General features: G+C 35.2%; 1 protein-coding gene across 2 annotated transcripts in view; it reads right to left on the bottom strand.

Moving 5' to 3' along the window:
* Window positions 1-21,326, bottom strand: part of LOC125055084 (DENN domain-containing protein 2A-like) — a 41,150-nt gene that overhangs the window by 9,192 nt on the left and 10,632 nt on the right. Inside the window, exon 2 of one of the 2 annotated variants that reach the window (XM_047657309.1) lies at window positions 13,605-13,904. In XM_047657309.1, the coding sequence (XP_047513265.1) occupies window positions 13,605-13,904 (300 nt within the window). Of the gene's footprint in view, window positions 1-1,780; window positions 1,966-13,604; window positions 13,905-21,326 lie in introns of those variants that run through there. The other variant, XM_047657310.1, reaches the window with a different exon arrangement.

The raw sequence follows: 21,326 nt of genomic DNA, 5'->3' as shown, positions 1-21,326 counted from the left end.
ATGAAGTTTAGTTAAACGAACATTCCCAAATAAGAAGTCATTTGCTGTTATATAACTTCCTAAAAGCAAGTACTCTCATTCAATACAGATCAATTCACACAATTAAAGACTTTATGGTTGAATAAGTTTGTTTCAACTTTTACGCGTTCATTCACCTTTAAGAATAGGTAATTTCATTTCATTTATTTTAAAACTTGACTACAGTTATCGCTTTAAACTTAATCAAAGTACGATTGCGTTTGTTTATTTCTGTATTAATAAATATAAACTAAGATTAAATATGTTTACACTCTTAAATTGATGCAAGATTTTTGTCACATTTTTGGACCTGTTTACCTATGCCACACACGTGAGCAGTCATGTGTGTGTGTGCCAGACTAAAACCCATCGTTCAAATCCCAGCTCCACGGTTTCTTGTTTCAAATTTATTCGACGAGATAATAACTAAGTTAAATTTATTACTCTAGGAATATTCCGTTGAACAATCAGAAACTTTCAATTAATAATAACAGATAAAACAACAATTAAAACAAATTTCGCATTTAGACGAATCAGTACCTTGTCTTATCAAATTAATAACGAATCAAAACTGCGCAATGTCAAGGGAATTTTTGCTTTATCACAATTATTACGAAACTAACGATTATTAGTAGCACGTCATATAAATAAAAAATATTGAGATGTTTTGTTTATAAGTTCATTTAAATTATTACTGTTATAAGACACTGCGTTTTAATTAATAATTTGAGCGTTATTTATTACAGTTTTCCCTCGCACCAATACTATGTGGTACCAGCTGCCCACTGAAGTATTTCTGAACCAACTCGAGTTAGGGTCCTTCAATAAAAGAGCGTACTAATTCTTAAAAGTCCGGCAACGACTCACGAGACCGCCGGCATTGAGTGTTCATCGGTGGTAACACTGAAAACCAGGTGAACCTTGTGCGCGTTTCATCATCATGCTTTTGATCTTCATGTTTAAAAAATACGACTAAATAAACATTCCTTGCCTAACAAGTAAAGTATAAAACGAAATAGTGGAAATCAAACACAAGCTTCTGGTTCTAGAAGTATCTATCCCCTAAGTATATCCCCTTCACGCGTTATCTGTTTGCCCCATGTTACGTAAGAATAAAATACAAATGTTATATTATATTATTATTGATTCTCATATAATATCTAACTACATATATATTTTACTTTACACAAATAAAAATAATATTTAAGTCAATTAAAATGTATTCTGAATGTACTAAAGTTAATAAAATATATGTAATAAAAATCTATAAATATAAATACATGTACGTTTAACTATATAAATGGTGAACTATATTAATTACAATACGTATTTATTCAATACCACGTGGTACGCACAGGGCAGTACTAAATGCAGCAACTCGACTCTCTGCAGCGTCGGCTACTCAAAGAACCGCGTGAGCCACCCACTAAAACTACCTCGAGTAGTTCCAACACGACAGCATTCTACTGGGACCTCGGCGGTCCTAAACGTCTAGTAATCATATCATACGTCATCTTAACTAAGACTAGCGACTATAAAACGCACTTAATATAAGAAGCCGCCAACTGATAGCCGACTAACTACGCACTAAAGCGTAAACAAAAATAAAAATGACTCAACTAATCAAAGACACGTGTCTATGACGTCATTACTGACGTCACACCAACCCTTTAAACGCCTTTTTCCATAATACGTATGTCATCGGAATTTTATTAAAAAGGAAACACATAAAACCTCACAGTATTAATCAAATATCGCTTACCATCAATGACAAGAGAGCACTGAAAGAATCCATTTTTATTTTTATTAAAATATAAATACAACAAAATTCCAATTTCAAATATTAGCTAAGATAGGCGAAGGCTCATATACATTTTATAACGAGACCTATATTTTACAGCGACCTATCATATCACGCACACACGAATTACACAGATAAACAAAAAACACTTCATAACATCACCTGTATCCATATTGCACTGTCGAACAAATTTATATATTTAATTGCCGATGTAAAGACAGTACCGCGTGGATCGTTCTAATTGTAATAATTAAGAAACATCACTCCTCAACTGATAACTCTTGAACGGTTCATACAGCAATGAACTAATTAGATATTGCCGCTTTGAACTTGCCGCTTCCGAGATTACTAATACTATTTTTATATATTAAGGACGCTAAACACAATAATGTTATGAAGGTTACATTACTTGGAGTCGTAAGGGAGACATAGCAGTCATAAATTAAATGTTGCAATATTACGCCTGTTAAACACAATTTTTGGAACTAGATAAGGCTCTTGAATCTAAATTGGAGATTATAGAAAATACTACAGCACCGTTAACTAGAGAATCACAGTGAGGCTTATAACCACGTTGGCAATATTTTTTTGAGATAATTTAACGGGCAACCCGTCCTAAATGAAAGCTAACAGTACCACAGAGAATGAAAACAGACATTTTAAACATAATATTATAAACTACAAAGTTTATAGCAATCATACATTTTTATATTATGATATAAGCAGCAACCTGGGAAATATACCTTAAATGTTTTATTATACCCGTTAAACGCATTTTTTGGAACTAGATAAGGCTCTTGAAACTAAATTTGAGTTTATAGAAAATACTACAGCACCGTTAACTAAAGTAGCAGAGTTCGGCTATCTTCTGATTTTTCGTTCCCGAAACACGGCAATATTTATCTGAGATTAACGGGCAACCCGTGTTAAATGAGAGCTACAGGGCATCAAAACATAGTAATTTTAATCATAATATTATAAACTACAAAGTTTATCTTATATAGATAATTATATAGTATTTATATAAATAGTAATAAAATATCTGAACGATTTTAAAAATCTTGCAAAACACCGCATTACAAGTAAAATATATTTTGCCTTTTAATTGTGATAACAATGAAATAATACTTTTAGATAAAAGGAATGGAATAATTGTTGCAATTACGCATAAACCTCAAAACTAACGGGGCTAGGTCACTAAACATTGTACAATAACAATTATGATAATGACTAGTGATGTCAAATAAACATTCACTTATCGATAGTATAATTAATATATGTTATTCCAACAGCCACTGTGCAGTGCAGTGTACTGTGAAGGGAACTCTATGTATGAACAAAATTAAAAAAAAAGTAAAATCTTGTTCCTTATTCAAATACATAATTAAACCACGTGTAAGAAATGGTAACCCCATTCTAAAAAAAAAATTCACTGGATTACATATAACATACATTCTGACCCTACTTTGTAGACTAATTGAAAGCACTACTATCAGATAAACGCGAAATTTACATAACTCGAAGGTTCTCCTGCAGTTGTGAACAGCGAGAGATCGGTTTATAGCCGTAAAAGGGGTTTAAAATGTAATATTATATCAAGAATGATATGATATTCAGCAAACTGATTAACGAAATAGGTCTGGATAAAAAATATTGGTTGTTTGTAAAGTAGGTTTACGATCGAGATGTTTACGTGATAACGTCTTATTGGTGATATAAGTTTTTGGGAAGTAAGGAATTAATGAAGATAACAAATCTCCATTCGTTTGTATGCCGCTAGAGTGAGAGAGACGGAAGATCGGTCCTCTCACTCGAACGCTATGCCAGCCTCCGCTCGTGAGGATTCCGCGTGACAAGTTTCACGGAATGACTGGCAGCGCTCGAGATGAGACGGGAGATCGGTCCGTCTCTCTCTCGTTATACCTGCGATCGCGCTCGTGAGGTTTTGGTGTGACACAAGTTTCTGAACATGTCACCCGACTAAAACGATTTTAAAGACGTTATCACGTCAAAATCATTTTTTTTATAATTTATGAATCGGGTTTTTTTTTCATTGTGTTAGTTATGTTTGGCTATAAGTGCTAGTCACAATAAATCTTCTACTTTTTTCTCTATGTACCAATGTATCAACAAATAAAGTTCTTTAGTTTGTCTGCGTTATACTGATTTATAAGACTGTTATAATAAAGGTATATGCTTATATGAGCTTATATATATTGTTAAAAAACATACTACATAGTTACATTTGCTCACTGGCAAGCTTATAGATTGTTAAAAACATACTAAATATCAACATTTGGTCACTTGCAATCTTATTAAAATAACATACTAAATAGCGATATGCACACTTTCGTGCTAGCACACGTCGTTAAACGATAACGTCTGCGTAAATTATTCGCAATCTTGCCTTTATAACTAAGCACTGTGGACATTCATACAGATATTTTGCAAACTTAATTAAGCACTCATCACAAACTTTTCACTTAATTGAGTACATAAATACGTTAATACGATAACGCCATTTCGCCACAGGTCGAACGAACTTAGTATAGTTTACAAATACTATTCGAACTATGTATCCGTGCGTTTAGTTTGAACCACGCTTGCGGTTTTTCATTATTATCACATCACGTATTGTACTCAAACTTTTAATAATTTCATCTCACCTCAAAAATCTAAGTTATTCGAATACTTGATAAATCTTGAACACAAAACGACACACCAGTTACTTCCACACAATAAGAATGACTATTATTAAATAAAAACTGTTAATTTAAATCGCACTAATTTAATTTGTCTCTCCCACGCTAGGAAAACGCGTCTTTCCTGTGTTTTTCTAAGTTTTCAGATATTTTCCTTATGAGAACATGAAAACCCTCTTGACGTACTATAGTTTATATATTTGATTATTGTTTTGTTATCTTGTATATAACTTATGATTTAGTGTATAACTTAAACTATAAAGGCTTTCTACCATCGGCATCTAAGCAAAAATGCTGGAATCAAAAATGACAATAAAGATTTGCTTAAACAAAGAAATAGATAACTCTTTAGTCTCTTAACTCTTTGTAAGTGTTGCTTTATTTTTTCTGCGAAGTTTATAAAACTATACAGAAATCTGTGCCATTTAATTAAACTACGTGTTTGTTTCATATAAGACATAGGTGTGATTTTTCGTTGCTTTTTATTATCATTATGTTATTCTGGCTTTGCAAATCACACACGAAGGGAGTGCCCGGTCCTTTAGGATTACGTTAGGTTTCGACGAATTACTATAAAAACTTAGGAAAATTTGTGAGAAGTACATTAAATTCTATAAAGTTTTGTATAAAGAATTATTTGTGTGCTTTATTTTTAATTCAATATAAGACAAAAATATTGTTTTATTCTCTTCATTAAAGTAGAATTATCGAGATAGTTTATGTTCTCGTCTCTTGTAAGCGGAAGAATGTGAGAATATGATAAAGTGGACAGACGTATTGCAATATTCTATTTAGCGCAATCTTCAAGTCAATTATCTATTAATTATTACCAGAATTTAATATAACGAACTCACTTGATTTATTTGTAATTAAAGTAGGCGAGCCCAAGCGCGTTACTTGACCTCAAACTCAAAATATCTTTATTCATATAGGTAAACAAGTACACTTATGAACGTAAAAAAAAAGTTAAATTAATTGTAAATTTACATTTACTACCAGTTCGCAAGTCAAGGGCGTAGAGCGGGCAAGAAGAACTGGCAAGAAACTTTCCGCCACTCTTTTTAATCGCTAAGTTTTGAGTCATACAAATTGTTTGAGCTGGAGCAAATCAATCCCAAGGATTAGGATCATTTAAGTATTCGTCAAATTTATAAAAAGCTTATTGATTAATTTACGTGTAACTAGGGCTTTGTATTTATTTAGTTCTATTATATTCTATATGTTGTCAGAAAATCATATGGGCAGAAAGCTTGCACCATGTTATGTGGGGTTCATATATATAAAATAGCGTCGAGTATTTCAAAGTGACATTTTTTTAAATTTTCTAACCCACCCTCGCGCCTCTGCCATGCTCAAATTGTGAGATAATTGACGTATACACTAGTCTGTATGTACTTATCTTAACCTGCGGTGGTCGAGTATCTCAGGGGCACATTTTATACAATATGATCACGTCCAAATCGTCAGACATTTAAATAGGACACTTTTTGCGTTGACTGAACATTCTCTCTGAATCTGACACGCTCGACTAACTTTTATTTTTTTTCGACCCCTTTTTTTGGCCTACTAATAAATAGATTAATATCTATCGATTGAGTATTTCTATGTTTTGTTTTTTCATGTTTGTACACGCCTTTACCTAGCAGTGAGGTCGCACCGTGAAGCCTGCGAAATGCCAAGAAAACTTCTGACCTTCTAGAAGGAACTAGCCAGGGCTTACGGACCAAATAGGCGTCTAAGCGCGGAACCTGAGTCCACTCTCTCTACACTAACCACTGATGAAATCCGTTAACATCCAATCAGTAGCTACTGTATCTATATTATATGTGTACTATATGTATTATGTATGTAATGTACTGTATTATCGCGTTTACACATACAGAGAGATATAGCCTTCATTTTATAAGTATTTGCAGAAACTTCGATATTTTTGTCCATTAAGATTACTTTCACATTCAGAATACGCGTATTAACGTTTTAATACTCCAATTAATTGAAGGAAATAACACATTAAGACATGTTATCGTCAGGGATCGCTTCAGGCAATTAACATTGTCAAGGTCTTATATAATAGCATATTGCAAACATTTATTAAACATAAATGCACTACTCGTATGGGGAAGAATCTTGTAAATTTCCAGCGTATATTGGCAATTTCTCTGCAACAGAAAGCTGACCTACTTATTTATGAAATAAAAATGGCCAAAGATACAATATAGGGTTGTAGCGCCACTGGATTATTTTATTATTATTATTTATTTAATCTCTTGGTCAAATATAGTTCGCCGATAAATAATGGTCGAAGATTTCGTGTTTTGTAAGTAACTTAGTGGATATCATGTTTCAAGACGGTAGCTCAGCACTTTCTGGCTATCAAGATCTGATTATTGTTCTGGTCAATTATCACTGCGAGCGGAAATAAACTTATATGCTTTTCTACCCGTACAGCCCAGCAAGCTCCGACACATGAAATCGGTTTTTGGGTTTGAGATATTCCGGTTCATGATGTTTTCTTCACCGTACGAGCAAGTGTTAGATGTGCGCATTGTCCATTGGTGCACGGCCGGGGATCGAACCTACGACCTCAAGGTCGTGAAGGTCTGAAGCCACTCGGCCAACACCGGTTTTAAAAAAATAATGGTAACGAATTTAGCTCACGTTTGACAATTCTAAATAATTTTGATTGGCGTTATAGGTTATGTCGCAAAGTATTTTTTTTTTCATCGCTTACATACTAAATTGCATACATTCTTAGTTTTAAGTTGTTAATTAATTCTACATAAATGCGTCAGATTTTGGCAACAAAAAAATTTTGGTTTAGATCAACTTAACTCACTGAAAATTAGTAGTCGTATTAATTTACAATATCGTTATTTTAATAATCATGTATTAATCTTTATAATTGCTTTTTATTTTGTCCCTCTGTTTTGATAAGTTTATAAGTATAAGTTGTCTTTATTACTATTTAGATTGCATTGATTTTTTTGGATTATAAATTAGGTTTCGCGCCTGTGTGCAAGGGATGTGTGTTTTTCATTTGGGCCCGTTCACAAGGCCCGTTGCCCATGTTATTATTTTTTTTAGTTATTTCTTTATATGATTATTTAAATCTTGCAAAATTGTATTTTCCTAATTAAAACGCTTTCCACATAATTTTACAATTGTGTAATAATCATTACAGATAAATTTTCGCTTACTACCCTAAATCGCGATTCTCGTATCGAGTCCGTAGACATAGCTATATTCACAATACGATTTATTAATATTGTAGCTGTTACCACTGAACTATGGCGATGTCGATAAATTACTGTAAACAACACTAATTAGCGGATCAAATTAAATCAAAGCAGACAGCTGGCCGCCGCACAAAGAAATTGAGCTCACATTATCTTTATTGCACTAATTTGACGATAATAGTGCTGTGAACTGTTATTTCATTATTATTCTAGGTAAATATTTTGACACTACGCTCTCTTATCACCAAGTGATAATTTTGGCACAATTTGTACATCAACACAATATACAGCCCTTCAGACATACATTTAAATATACCACGTAATTGCAGCAATGTTAGATATGAAAAAAATATATATTTTAAAATGGAATTAGTGCTAGATGCCAATTCCAACATTACATATATTGGAATCAGCTTCCTCATCAATAATTGGATTTTGCCGTCAGGTCTTTATGTTTTAAAATTACATAACTTTTTTTTATATAGGGGGCAAAATATTATATATTATGTATATATATATTTTGTATAGGGGGCAAACGAGCTTACGGGACGCCATAAAGCGCAGCCATAATGGGTGCGTTGTCGGCCTTTGAGGAAAGAGTATATTCTAATATTTTCTTTGGATATCGTATCTCCCAGGGAAGACCCCCCCCCCCCCCAAAGTCAATTCCGAAGTTCGCTAGTTCGTAAAGTATTAATCAGAATAATTACTAGCAAAGTATTAATTCGGTCGTAGCACGATGTTCTACAGCCTTAAGCTTTTCTCGGTAAAAATACTTTTAAATGCAATTTTTTTTTTGTAATAAATATGGTGGTACAGTAAAATAGTACATCACATTGCTCTATTGTCTATAGTTTCCTCAGCGTACGCGATATAGAAATTTTATTGCTATTTTCACACCTTTTATACTATCGCTATTTCATACCCAACTTCTTTGAAAATATTCTGTAGCCTTTGTTCATCAGGGATACCGTAGGGTTATAATTGTGAAATGTTTTTTCTAAAGAAAAAACTTTTTAACCGGATTAAAGTTATGTATTATTATAAATTTACAATTATTAAACATAATTTTAAATTCATCCGACGTTTCGCGTGCTTTACAGCGTGCGTGGTCACGGACGTGGTAAATTTATAATAATACATAACTTTAATCCGGTTAAAAAGTTTTTTCTTTAAATGTGTAAAGGTTATGTTAATCAAAGACAATACTATATTTTTTCTAATCTTCTAGTTTTGGAGCCTATACAATGCAATTTACAATATTAGTGTAACTAATTATCTAGTTGTGGTTAAAGCTTTTGACATAATTAATTGGACGAGTCTTTCATGAATTATAAAACAAAACCACCCGTTAAAAATCCATTTCGGTTATTAACTAGCTGAATTCGCTGACTCACTGATAATTTCAGAAGGGCTCGGCGTCACGACCTTTTTAGTCGTAATTGTCTATTTATAGAACATGTCGATACATAAATTCAATTAATATTAAGACTCGAATTATAACCATTAAAGTGGAAACAAATATCAAGTGATGTTTGTCTCTCTGAACCGAGGATGAGAGTCGGACGCTGAAGCTACTAGGCCAGCACAGCCCTGTGATTCTGTAACTCACTTCACGAACTCACACAGCGGTTTTCGCATCGGCGGTCGCTCTCAAATCAGTCGTGAAGCAGTCATTTTATGATTTGGCATTCTGAAAAGGTCTTCACGACTGATTTGAGAGAGACCGCCGATGCGAAAACCGCTGTGTGAGTTCGTGAAGTGAGTTACAGAATCGCAGGGCTGCTCTTACAGGTTTTATAGTTGTCCAAAAATGAAAATCTACACACTACTATCATACTACCACGTAAGTATTATAGAAGCAAATATACTGTAGCAACTGAACCAAATGCATATATTTATAGCCACTATATCACTGTCAACACAACACCTACATATAACTATCTAACTAGTACCTATAATTTACTGTATACTGCAAAATTGCGGTCATTATACACAATTCTAAAAGTCCCGCTACTTAAACTATGACTAAGCTATTGTTATAAGGGAAATTTCCTTTTCTTAAGCCCAAAATCTGTGTCAAGTCTGTAGAATCTGCTTCATGGTAGTATCTAGATCAAGAGTTATTACTTTCTTTTTCATATAAAACTTCCGGTGGATAAGATAAATTAATGTAAATATGGCAGGGAGTGTTTTAAAAAGCGTTCTGTGGACATTTATCATTGTTGAAACTGCCTTCTGTGCCTGACACATTCCCATGACGAGACAATCCCGTACGAGTAAGAAAAATCCGGACATAGCCGGGGTAATGCGACCTTAATAAAACAAATATCAGTCATAAACAATTATATATAAATGAAAACTTATATACCCTAACTTCCTGTTGAAACTCTATATAATATATATTTTATCTATACATAGTACTATACTGTACCTTTACACACAAAGCATTATTGGAGCTACACACGTCACAATTAGTATATTAAGTCATAATTATAAACACAGCTTTTACTACCACTTATTCCCAAATTTCCATAATGTTTCCGCACATTTTCGTATTATTCACATTCAAAGGCGGTCTACTCATCAGTTTAGTTGGAACTAACTAAAGCCATTCGTTGAAACCTTCATATCTGGTTATGGTAGGTTTACATGACGCGAGTCAATTCATGATAGAACTTAATTTGAGTTCGTACGTTCACAGACTATAAATTTATTATTTTCATTGTTTAAAGATTATGTATTAATAATTAATCGTTTAATTACAAAGTGGTACACAAGATGAATTAATTACAAAAACACTGCATAATCAGTCAAGTCAAATTAGCATGCAAATTTTATTTATGATAAAACTGTTGTAACAAACTTGTTTTTTTAATCAACTTTTTCCCCTGTTTAAAGCTACTGTTTTATAGAAAAGGGGGCAAATGGGAAGAAGACCCTGGATGTTAAGTGATACCGCCGCCCAGATACTCTAAATGCCTGGTGGCTCGCGAGTACGTTACCGGTCTTTTAAAAATTGGTACGCTCTTTTCTTGAAAGGTAGGGTCGTATCGGTTCGCTACTTAGCTAACTTATTTAGAGTTAAACCAACCCTTACTGATTTTTTTTTTTACTTATTTCATTTTAAGACTACAAACACTATTTTACACATACGAATCTTCCATTTTTAAATCGTAAGTATATTTTAAACAGTTTTAAGTCAACAAAATTGAATGTTAACAAAATAACCTACTTTAGTTGAATCTAGTGCGGCTGCATGTAGCCGTAGCAGATATTATTTTTTCCGTTAGCAATATGACTAAGAGATATCTGTTTGTTTGTATATTCGCAACAAGAACTGTAACGTGAAGATGTTTATCTCGTGAGATTTTTATCATTACGTAACATGTTTACGCTCTACTAAATATGTATACGAAATATATGCATATGATTCATCCATAACTATTAACTGAGTGTTCTTGCGTTAAAACTCCCCTTAAATTCCCAAAAACCTTCTTAAAATGCTCGTACATAGTAAATGATGAATCGTATGTAGAAATCTTATTAATGTTAAAGACTTTAATACTTCATACATCATAGAACCTCGGATCTGAATACCCGAGGTGATCGTTCAGTTTATCAGTACCTTTCAAGGTCCCGCTAATTAACGATTACAAGGAGGCCATTGTACCAGACAATGATATTGTGTTAGCATACACAACATACTATAGGCAAAAAACTAATCTCCAAGTTCTCACGGTCAAATGTTACATACACCATTGTTTTTTTGCAATTAAGAACCACCGCCATCTATCGGAACTTTCAAACAATGAACCTGTGTCGATAGTCTGTCACTAGATGGCGTTGATTTACAAAAATAGTATATGACTGTACCATGACCACTATTAGAGAAAACATGTTGTATTGTAATAGCATGTCAAATGTTTTGTGTAATGATTTTTAGAATGCAAAAAGTAACTCATCATTACGGTCATGGTAACGTCTTTATCTAACGGTAAGATAGTATTTCATTTCTACCACTCAGCAAAATATTACTATTGCGTAGTCTGTGTTAAACAATTTCCAATTCAATTGTTTTTCAAAACATTTGATATTTTATAGAGTTCAATTAGGTCTTCGGACAGACTCGCCTGCCCACTATCTAAAAAAAAATTCCTACAAATAATATACAGGGCAAAACATACGTGTGCCGGGTCAGCTAGTATTTGTATGAAATCATAGCGCCCCCAGCGATTACGTGGAAAACTAAGATTTCTTACTAACAGAGACAAAAACGTTTCATACATCAAACTCATGGTGGAGCGACAACATACTGTAAACGTAAACATTACTTCATACAATGTTGTTTTTGTTAGCAGACACTGTAATAATAATGAATAATTACTTTATTATGTAAGAGATTTGAATAAATCAGTAGAGCTACAAGCCTTTTAGGTCTGGGCCATAGATTTCTGTATCTGTTTCATGATCATTTGTCAATCTAATAGGCAAGTAGGTGATCAGCCTCCTGTGCCTGACACACGCCGTCGACTCAAAACGCCGGGTCTTTTTGGGTCTAAGGCAAGCCGGTACCCTGACGATATTTTCCTTCACCGTTTTAGCGAATGTTAAATACGCAGATATAAAAAAGAAAGTCCAATGGTGCACAGCCCCGGGATCGAACCTACAAACTCAGGGATGAGAGTTTTTTTTTTATAGAACGGGAGGCAAACGGGCAGGAGGCTCACCTGATGTTAAGTGATACCGCCGCCCATGGACACTCTCAATGCCAGAGGGCTCGCGAGTGCGTTGCCGGCCTTTTAAGAATTGGTACGCTCTTTTCTTGAAGGACCCTAAGTCGAATTGGTTCGGAAATACTTCAGTGGGCAGCTCCACATAGTGGTGGTGCGCGGCAAAAACTGCCTTGAAAAACGCTCAGTTGTGGAACGGCGGACGTCGAGGTGATACGGGTGGAATTTCGTATTCTGTCTCGACGTCCGATAACGACGTCACGCTGAAGTCAACACTGCTACAAATGCTAATTATCCCAATCAAAAAGTTTACGTTCACTAATCATATAATACAGCAAAACTTAATTCGATTCGCTGCAATATTTACTTTTCTCTGACTTTTTATAAAAATAAAGAAGACAAATTTAAAGAACAAGAAAAGTACATTACAAATCCCTTGAGCAAAGCTATCTAGCCATTACGGATAAGTACAAGAGTCGTACACAATTCGTACTTCAAAAAAAATTAAACAACCCTTTGTTGTCTATATTTCTGGCGAAATGTCGCTAGTAATAGAATTAACAAACAATGGTTTGACTGCCTAGTACTAGGCTCTGCTCCAGGTAAGAGATTTAGCCAGTGTTAATCTAATTAATAATGTTAACCAATTCATTCATCTATAAGCCTATACTGTAATACCAGTGGCGTAACAATAGAGCGGCGCGGCACGGGCCCCCGTGCCAAGAGGGCCCATGCCCAAGAGATATTATGTTCTATGGATGAATGTGAAGTCTCCAATACGCATTCTACTAGAGTGGAGACTACAGACCATTCCATCTCGCCTAAGAGAAGAGGCCTATGGCCCTTATTGGGACATATACAAGGTGTAAATGAGTACGCTGAAAATTTCGAAGTTTATTAAAATTAAACTGAGTACAACGTGACGATTTTTGCTGATAGGGCCCCATCAAAAGAATTTGCCACGGGCCCCAGATGGCATAGTTACGCCACTGTGTAATACGTATATATACGACCTTATACGCGCGTAAAAAACGCTAGTCTGAAAATAATTGAATATTTGTCTCTAAAGACACTCTTAAATCTTCTATTTGGAGTTAATAAATAAAAAACTTACGTTCTCTCTATCCACATCGAGTTGTTTGTCAGTTTTGGGCAGACTAAATCTCTCCTTATCAAACCGACGATATCTCTTCGTCTCCGTCGCAAATTTATTATCAGAACATACTTTCTTTGAAAACTTAAACTCTTCAGATACATTTTCCGTTGACTTCCACACCTTGAGCGGCTTTTTCGCAACCTTCGGCTTTTCAGTGAGATGGGTCTCAAAGTTCTCTTTCAGCTTTTGAAAATCGGATTTCGCTTCTGGTGTCGCTGGACGTGATATGTCACATGGTTCGTCGTAGATTTTCGGATCCTGAAAATAACATATATATATTTATTCAAACTGTATATAGCATGCACGGTAATAAATTAGTTTTAATTTTATATATACATTATATCTTAAGCTTGTAAACATGAATTTAGAATTGAAATTATTAACATTACTGATGGTTTCAATAAGTATAATTGTACCATTGTGTTACCTATATGAATAAATGATTTTGACTTTTGACTATTACAAATCTTTATGTTTTTAATTAAATATAGTATCTCACAAGGAATACATGTAATATTAAATTAGATTGACGAAGTTTTAGGGGGTCGTAAATTACCTTAACTGCTTTGAGAAAAGGATAGTATGGCCGTGCCGCTTTTTTGCTCGACTACCGTGCTCCCAGATCACACTTGTAGCACAAGTCTCGTTTCTGAGTAGTCGATTCGCAATATGTAAAAGCCATCGATGAGCCATATACATTTTAAATTACTTTCACAGAAGTGCAGTTAGAATAGCGTGTTAACATATTATGTATATGCAACACATTACTTTCATTTCACCAATAAGGAAAGTAAACAGTTTTATGGAAATCACTCATGTTCCACACGTCAAAGAGTATTTATTTATTTATAGCCTTATACCAGAAATACAAAATATATACATTTTAACGATTGTTTTTCTTAATCTACGATAACCGATTCTGTGTGCCTAGTTGCAAAGGTCTCCCCCATTGTCCTACTTCTTTCCTTATTGTATACCAATCTCGTCCAGGTCTTAGTCTTGCCAGCCATTTCCATGATTTCATCGGCCCACCTGTTAAATTGCCTACCTCTGTTTCTGGGGGCCTCTTAGTTGCCATATATCCAAATCGAAATGACGCATACGACTGCTGAATTTTAAATACAGTTTGTATAAACAATAACATTCAGCTCCTGCACTCTGTAACTTCCAACAGAGACAGAACCAATCCCGTCCCTATTGTTAGCAATCGATGTTCTCACAGTTTCCGTAACGCTGATGTCAAAACCTCGCGATCGCGTTGAACAACGTATAACATTCCCTCTTCGGAGTTACAGAGTATGGCTGATTTTCGGACTTAGACGACGGTTTGAATGACCTCTTACTTAACTTCATACATATATATAATAGAAGTAGTAAATTTTTTTTGTTTCTGACATTATGGTATTGGTTTAGTAATGTAAGGATGGTGTATGTATTTTATGTGATAATTAAATAAATTTTTCCGTTAAGAATTTTTTTGTAAATATATACATATTATGTTGTCAAGAAAACGTATCATTCCCATAAAGCGACCCGCCGGCTCATTTGCCCTATCCCATGGACAGGTACGAATTTGTGAAAACTATTACTAAATTAAACCTTTTTCCAAGTCGCAACATATAGTTGTATTATGAAAGACGATCTGACGGGGAATGACCGGCGCACGGTGCATTGGCCAAATGTTCTGTGGTCAATTTACTATTTGCGGTAAGTGACCATTTGGTGACCACAACACTAGAGTTACACATTGTGAAATTAAATTAAAAATATACTTACTTCTCCTGCTTAGACTTAGTTTTCACTACGCAAGTGAAAACGTGTCAAATATTTAAATATGTTATTTTCTTAAAACAATTGTTCATATGAAAGTGTCTAAAATATACAACTAGATCGCATATTTTTATTTATTTCTCTTCAATAAATAACTCTAAAATTTAGGGCAATAGTAACTTGTCTTTCAAAAGCCTCTCACATGTATATTTCGTATCTGCAAAGTATAAAACAAAATCGCTTCAAAAACAATTTCACCCCACACTCAACTCGATTTAAAAGCTATGTTATAAGATTAAAAATCAAATTTGACATGTTATATTTTAAAGAATGATGTACCTACGGCTTACCCAATAACTCTACTTTGGATAGAGAAACCAGCCGTTACCGCTACTACGTACGGTAGGAGAGTCACCTGCGTTATGGCTGATTTAAGCCTGATTCACGCTACACCGTGTCTCGACCGGGCCGTGCCCCGGCCGGGGCACGGCGTTGTAATGTCGGTGTGTATTGTTTCCCGGCTCCGGCACGGTCCGGCCCCGGCACGTCGTAACATGAACGTAGGCGCCCGGGCACCCAACGTCAAATCTTAGTGAGGTTGAATTTTTTCTATGTACGATAACTATGGCTTTTGAAATCTTGTAATTTTTTTGGTTAGATCTGGTTTTAATTTTTCAAGTAAATGAGTAAAGCATTCTTTAGATATTCTAAAATAACCATAAAACTTGCTCTCGTCGTATATTAATTCTTTGTAAAGTAAAGAAAATTCCCCTTCTGCTTCTCGCTTTCTCCAGGTTGGATGTACACCCGATCTTCTTTTAGTACTTTCGCTTCGTTTTTCTAATACTTCGTCATTGATGGCAATTGCAATAGCTGCCAATTCAAATTGTGAAAATTGCATAATTACTTAAGCGTCAAGTCTATCGACAGATGAAATCACTAGCTGACAAAAACAGATATAGTGGTGCAAGCACGTACGTGCGTACACCCAAACAGCCCGGTGTAACATGAATCAATGTCCAGGACGGCGCACGGTGGCCGTGTCCCGGCCGAGGCCCGGCCCGGTCGCGACACGGTGTAGCGTGAATCAGCCTTTACACAGGGTCAGTAGACAAGTCAGTCGCAGCGCCAATGTCGGCGCCGCGACTGACTTTAACTGTTTACATGAAGTAAGTAGTAGTGGTGCGTTTCTCACGATGAGCACACGTGTGTGAAGTCAGTGGGAAAAATGAATTCGCGAAAACAACTGAAACGACGATTTAATTATTTGTTGAAAAATTTATTTTTTTATTTACAATAGCATTTTTTATAAAGCCGTCCAGTTCTTGAAACCACTTGACTTTTGGGACATATACGTTCCCACTAGCGCCAGATCTGGTGGATTTTTGTATCTTGTCGAGCTCTAAATAATATGTACTATGTAGCCCTATGGCTTTAATTTTATTTTTTACTTCAGTAGAAGTGAGCCCTTCGATTTGCATTTGTTGAGCCATATTTTGCAACGCTGTTGACCGCATTTCTTTATTACGGTAATTTAGGGATTTAATATCCCAAAGGCACTCGTTTTCGCCATATAATTGCACCAATTTTAAGGTTTCGTCTTCGCTAAGCTTCATTTTTATAGCCAGCGAAAAAAACGTGGTCACTCTACACCGCAGCGGCAGTGACTAACCACGCACTGACTTGTCTGTTTACACGGGGTTTATTTGGCTGGCGCGGGGGTGCGCGGGTTGCGGGGGGCGCCAACTGACTTTAAAATATTCGTGTCCGAATATTCAAGTCAGCGCTGACTTCAAGCCACTGTACTGACTTCAAATCAGTTTACACAGGGTTTTTTTCGGGTCAGCACTGACTTGCCTCGAATTTGTAGTCAGTTACTGACCCTGTGTAAATCAGCTCTTACATCTTAAGAATTAGCACGACCTCTTTTAAGTCGAATAGGTTCGGAAATACTTTGATGGGCAGCTGGTACGACATAGCGGTGGTGCAGGCCACATAGTAAACAATATTAATACGTCCACAATCTATTTTATGGATATCAATGGTGTTTTTTTTAATAAGGCTAATAGAGAAGATTGACAGACGTGTCACACTCAAAATGATAACTTTGAAAAGACCCTTACTTGGAATGGCCCAGTGGGAAGAAAAAGAGAGGACGCCCAACAGAAACCTATGAAGATGAAATAAAAGAGATAGCGGGGAAAGATAGGAAAATAGTAGCGAACATGAGAGACAAAGAGAATTTGAAGGAGACCTTCACTCCGTCGGAGGTCGTGCAATATTAAATATCCTTATATCCTGTACTCGAATATAGTCTGTTTTTATTCATACGTATGTTAGAATTGATATTTCCGTAGCAAATTAAAAAACTACTCCAACGGCTGTTGCAAGCAGAAGCTACAAGTAAGAAAAACATCTTAACCTTTCCCATTAACAATATGTAACATCGCGGTGTGAATTAATTGAACAATGCGCGGCGTTCAATTGTTTATAAGTATGTCGCACGATGTAGGCTATCTAAATATCTATGCCGTGTTTAGTAACAGATTTATTAACGATTTTATACGTCTTGCCAGAGTTATGTAACATTAGTTAAGTCACATATATATTTAAGTTACACATATATATATATATATATATATTTAAGTTACATATATATATATTTAAATTTATAATTAAAAGCGTAATATTACCCTTTAGTTTTTACTACACTTATAAATTGTAATTCAACACTATCGTTTCCGATAATGTCCAATAACATGAGTGGCACTGAGATTACATAGCGCGACAAAAGATGCCCTAAAAATATCTCTGTTGTGGAACGATGGACGTCGAGGTGATACGATGATGAAACTCAGCTGCAGGTATTAATCCGAACAACTCCAAGCTCTACGAAACGCCAAGCGCTTTTTCTATCAGATTAAGGTTAGATATTTTATGTTTACAATATAAAATATAACACGCCATAGGTTAGACTAAGTGTATTACCAAATCGCCCTTGTCAGATTTAATCATTTAATCATAATAAATTATTAGACAAAATACTGTGACGTAGACATATGTGATATCAAAGACTGACATTGATAAATCGAATTCTTTTAATAAGCATTTCAATGGACGCTTTACATTTACCTTATTATATTTGCCCTATACACCTTAGTTCACGTTTTTGAGAAAAGTACAGAAAGCTTACTACCTAACTTCAACATTAATACATCATCAAATGGCGCTATTACCCTACACGAGTCTGCATTCTGGATTAGTCTGTTTAATATCTATAGACAATTAGGTCTGGTCTTCTGTGTTTGACGCATGTCATCGAATTTTGGGTTAAGTGCCGATATTTACATAGACATAACATTTATTAGTAACAAAACACACACAGAGAAACACACAAAATAACAATAATAAAAAAAAGAATGAAAGATAAAAAAAATCTTTTAAAGGACAAGGTACGATTTAAGTGTGTAATGTGTGTGTGCTGTGGTTGTAATTGGCCCTGGCTCAGCTTTATGCTGAGGAGCAAACTGTTCCACAGCGCTGGTCATTCACATATCGTACATAGAAAGGAAAGCCTATTGTTGCATAGCCGTGATTCGAACGAGCTAAGAGATGAAAGTCTCACTGCTCACACTTAAGCTAGTCGGCCAACACAAGTTTTCACGTGTTAAGTTTATTGCTTTTTTTTATACAGAACTGGACAGATGTTTGGTTCACAATCCCACCTGATGCTAAGTGAGATACGGCTTATTGGATGACACGCCTGTCCAGGAGGATGCCTATTAAATGAACCCATATTAAACTGTCTAGAGAAGATGGAAGGGGGCAAGGTGGTCCACACTTTTGCTGTGCTTTAATCAAATCGCTATTAAACATTAGTTTAATAACTACGTAAGTAGCGAAATAGGCTGTGTCGATTGTAGTGATTCGTACTATTCTAATACTGCATAAAATCTATCATTAGATATAAAAAAGACTTCGGAACTATACAAAAAAATTGACAAAGATGTTCTTTAGAAACATTCAAATAAATTTCAATCAAAGACAATAAATGTCTTTAGAAACATCTAAGTATTTCAATTTATCAATCGTTTGATAACGACCACCAATGTCGACGGGGCCATGGACATGGGCATAAGCCGTTGGGATCACGGGCTAATTGAATTATAATTAATTGGCATTGCCCTAATATAAATTGTCATATATATACAACTATAAATCCGTAGAGAGTTGTTATTTTTAAGATTGTTAAAGTACATTCAGTTTGACTATTTAATACAATATAAGTATTACCAAGTTTTTATCTATAAATTTACAAAAAGCAAAAAAAACTGCTCAATCAATCGAATCAAGACATCATTATCATCATCATAAACGGCTGTACAGCTATTATGGGTTGTGCTTCGTGACCTTGAGGTTCTGTCGTCCACCATTCGGTGCACATGGCCTAACTTAACCCTGTAGTATTTTTTTAATTGGACGGTGGTGCGTCGTCAAGGATGTTATAAAGTTCTTCATTGATGCGATTACGTCAAACACCGTCGTCGCAAACAGGACCAAAAATTCTTCGAGGAATCTTCCGCTAGGACAGTACGCTAGTCCTTCTTACTAAGGACACAATAATTTATATTGTCCGCATCTTCTTCAGTCGCTTTTACATTTCTTAAGGCTATAGTGGCGTCTAAGAACTTCCTCCACTCTCCCGTCTTTGGAAACCCTCTGCGCCTGGTTGATGATACGTAAGAGCCTTTACTTGATCGGTCCAACGAGAAGGCGATCGGCCTCGAAGTCTGGTGCCCACTACTCTGCCAGCTTTTAATTTTTTTCTGGATCATGTAAAAAAACACGTAAAAAAAACTCAGGCTACAGCACAGCACACCCCGCTTGGTGACCAAAGTTAGTGTGGCCAGTATCACATTTCACACCATGTGACTTGGACTTAACAATCCACCAGGATTGCATGTCTTCCAATGCTTTTCTTTAGATTTACTTTCCATTTCGTTTCTTTCCTTTCACCCAAAGCTCCTTTTATTTCCAGGTAATATAGTGCAGTGGTTTTCCCTTGCCTTCAACACAACAGTTTGTTTTTGTGCTCGACATGGGGGCTTAGTATTTCGTCTGCCCAGACCCCTTATCTCCCGTCTGCTTGACTCACTGCTGTCGGAAGAATCACGTCTTAACAGGGATTACCGACGAGTAGGTGGGAGTTGAGTTAATGAGGAGAGGTTACTTGACGGAGTCAAGTATTCCGCTTCATCTACCCTTAAGCATTATTGTCCGCATAATGCGTATCAATGTAACGCAAGACTGGATAAAAGTGTGAAAATAAAATAGAACAACAATCATGCTTATACTGCTACATACTTGGAATGTTTCCTATGTCCTATATATATATTAGACGTAAGAAGACATAAATAGTACTATAATTGCACAATTTCTCCAGCTAATGACCGATAAAACGTGACTCACAATGCGTAATGATAACATATGTATCACTCAACAATTGTTTAAATCCTACGAGTTTTTATTTCAAAAGAATCACACATCTTTCTTCAACGCTTTATATTTTAAACATAATTAAGAACTTCCTAAACTATACACACACAAAGTAAGTTTATATTTCAAAAAAAATTAACACAAAATAGGTAACAATCTTTTTTACCTGTCTATCCCATGCTCGATACGTATAGGGAAATTATAACCACTGATTCTGTATTGAGTCTGCTAACCTTATTTTTAAAATATTTTGTCAATCAATCAGTATTTTGTTTGTACATTGTCACAATTTTGGTAGGTTATTAGTCCATTGAAATGTTACATGAGCTGAACATTTGTTAGAGGATTAATTATGGGACATGTAGGGGGGTCAATACAAACTTAAACCCAAGTTTGAGGGGTTGGCGCCCTTGT

The sequence above is a fragment of the Pieris napi genome, chromosome 13 (assembly GCF_905475465.1).
Source record: "Pieris napi chromosome 13, ilPieNapi1.2, whole genome shotgun sequence".
Lineage (NCBI taxonomy): Eukaryota > Metazoa > Arthropoda > Insecta > Lepidoptera > Pieridae > Pieris > Pieris napi.
The sequence above is the reverse complement of the archived record's forward strand: the minus strand, read 5'-3'. Positions and strand labels throughout refer to the sequence as shown.